Genomic DNA, 2,604 nt, shown 5'->3' on the forward strand with positions numbered 1-2,604 from the left:
CTATCATTGTATATTGCTTGTCTGTGAGTCATTAAATATATCCAGGATGTGAGGATGAAAGTGGGCTGCCTTTTGGACAGACTGAAGTGACAGACACAACACCCAGAGATGCTACACTTAGCTGAATGCTGCCAATGGAGAATGCTTCATTGTTTGTATTCTTTTATTCATAACTAGATGTGAGCACACGTCTACCTTGGTCTAACAGGGCAGACAGCCAAAGTACAGAAAGCACAGATTATTCTCACCAGTAGTCTACAGCCGACAGAAAGCATCAGATAAGATGGGGTAGAACATGCCGTGTCTCTGAATTCCACGTGGGGGGAAAGTGGGTAACCTCAAATTTCCTGTGCCCGCCCACATGGTACGAAGCCCACAGTTCAGAAGTTTGGGAACACACTTCGTATCATGCCATCTGTTCTAGTCTGGTGCATAAGAATCCAAGTCTCTGAGGAAGGTGACATGGTGTGCAACCCACTGGACAAAGAGCTTTGGCTGCCACCTCCTGTGGCAAGCCTGGCCATGAAGCTCCTCCTGATCATTGCAATTCTGCTGTTCCAGAAGTCCACAGGTAATCCAGAGCTTTCCAGGGGCTCGCCCAAATCAACAATAGGATGGAGTATTTCTAAGAACCAAGGGAATTTTATAAGTCATGGCAGGAGAAGATAGGCCCCCTTGAGATGGCTGAAGTCTACCCAACCTCACCAGAAATTCCCTCTCCCTGATGCCTTCTACCGTGGTACTGTTCTTTAAAAAAAAAAAAAAAAAAAAGTATTGACAGAGCTGAAAAGAGGCCATAATTTCCTCTGGGAAGGTGTCATTATAGAAAGGAGTGAGACCATATCTAGGAATGCTCCTATTTATTAGGATACAGTTTTTACTCTGCCACCTAGCCATATTTTCTTCCACTCCAAAATATATTTTAGTCTACAGTGTGTGGATAGTGGAAGAAGCACAAACTGTGGAGTCAGGTGTGAGAAATATGCCTTCAATATCTACTGGCTGGTCAACTTTGGATAAATGGTAAAGGCTCTCTGAGCTTCAGTTCCCTCATTGTGGAGATAATGACACCTGGATCATAGGGGCTTTATTAAATAACATTTGTAAAACATCCAGCATAAGGCTTGGCCCATACTAAGAACGTAAAAATTCATTTTCTTTCCTCTTTCAAAAGCAGATCTCTTATATTTGGCTCTTACTATAGGATTAGAAGTGGTCCGTCCCCAGCCCCTCAAACTCCTAAGAATCAAAGGAATTCTGGAATCTGGGGTTGGAGGCAGCATCTCTGTTTTCAGTCTTCATCTTCTGGGGTCTATCTCAGGGGATTATATAAGTCCAGAAGCCAAAATCTGAACATCTTAACTCTGTAGATCACTAAAAGTATTTAGGTTCACTAAAGAAAAGGCTATATATCAAGGTGAGCAAAGTCTGGGACTGAACATTGGAGAAACCCTCACTCTAGAAGTGGAAGAGGAATGAGGACTCAGAGAGGAGTAAAACAAGTTCAAGATTATTATGATGACATAGAAGTCAAAGGAAGACCTGCACTGGCAAAAATGTGCAATGCTGAGAATCGGGGAGGAGTATTACTGAGGGAAAAGAACACCTGACTGAACAACAAGACAGTCTTTCTTGATCATGGTAGGGAGTATGAACCCAAGAACACAGTCTGACTCAGACATAAATACAGAGTAACAAATACTATTCTCTGGGCATTACAGGTGGGCAGTGGTAGAGAAGTGGTGCCCTGCGGCACCCAAACAGTGGCAGATGTGCTGAGATTCCCAGATGGAGTAATAGTTCCATACCCTGCAATCAAAGCTTCCGTTCCTTTATTTTCCCAACAAGAGCTGATGCTTTGGGGGGGAGTCCATTGGATGTTGGATGGAAGCCCAAAACCCAGGAGGAAATAAATATGAGTGATCAGTTAGACATAAACACTGAGGTTTACCTTCTTGGAGCATCCTCCATAGGATATTATGAGTATATGCCTGCCGGTTTTCCATACACCTAATCCCTACAAACATCCTCTGTCTTCCCCATGACCAAAGTTGCCTTTTAGTCTCAAACACTGATATTGGCCTATTGTTCTTTATATGCACAGTAACTGAACAACTTAAGAGATGCTGGGGTGAATATATACGAGGATATTGCAGGAAAATATGCAAAATAAGTGAAATACGTGAAGTACTATGTGAGAATGGGAGATACTGTTGCCTCAATATCGTGGAATTGGAAGCACGTAAAAAAATTACAAAGCCACCTCGTCCAAAGCCAAGGACATATGCAGTGACTTTCCCTCAAGATTATGATATAAACATAGAAAATTATTCAAGACCCAAGGCAAACTCTACTTGAATCAAGTACAATTTTCTGTTCCTTTACTTCTCAACCTATTCTAATAAAGTAAGCTGAAGAGGTCCACATCTTCTTCCTTCTGATTCCTTGACACCACCCCCCTCCCCAGAATGACCTTACAGTAGATTCTAATAAAGCTCATTGCCAGTTTTCTGACTTGTTTGTTCTTTAATCAGAGATCGAACACTCAATACACCAAGTGATGAACTGATAAGGACAACTCAGAACCTCTCCCTTAGAAAGGGG

At 42.3% G+C, this 2,604-nt stretch overlaps 1 protein-coding gene across 1 annotated transcript; it reads left to right on the forward strand.

Moving 5' to 3' along the window:
* Window positions 1-522: 522 nt before the first annotated feature.
* DEFB127 (defensin beta 127) lies at window positions 523-2,358 on the forward strand. The gene is made up of 2 exons (XM_007073532.1): window positions 523-571; window positions 2,105-2,358. Exons 1-2 carry the CDS (start codon window positions 523-525, stop codon window positions 2,356-2,358), a joined length of 303 nt encoding a protein of 100 aa, XP_007073594.1.
* Window positions 2,359-2,604: the final 246 nt, after the last annotated feature.

Source organism: Panthera tigris, chromosome A3, assembly GCF_018350195.1.
Source record: "Panthera tigris isolate Pti1 chromosome A3, P.tigris_Pti1_mat1.1, whole genome shotgun sequence".
Classification (NCBI taxonomy): domain Eukaryota; kingdom Metazoa; phylum Chordata; class Mammalia; order Carnivora; family Felidae; genus Panthera; species Panthera tigris.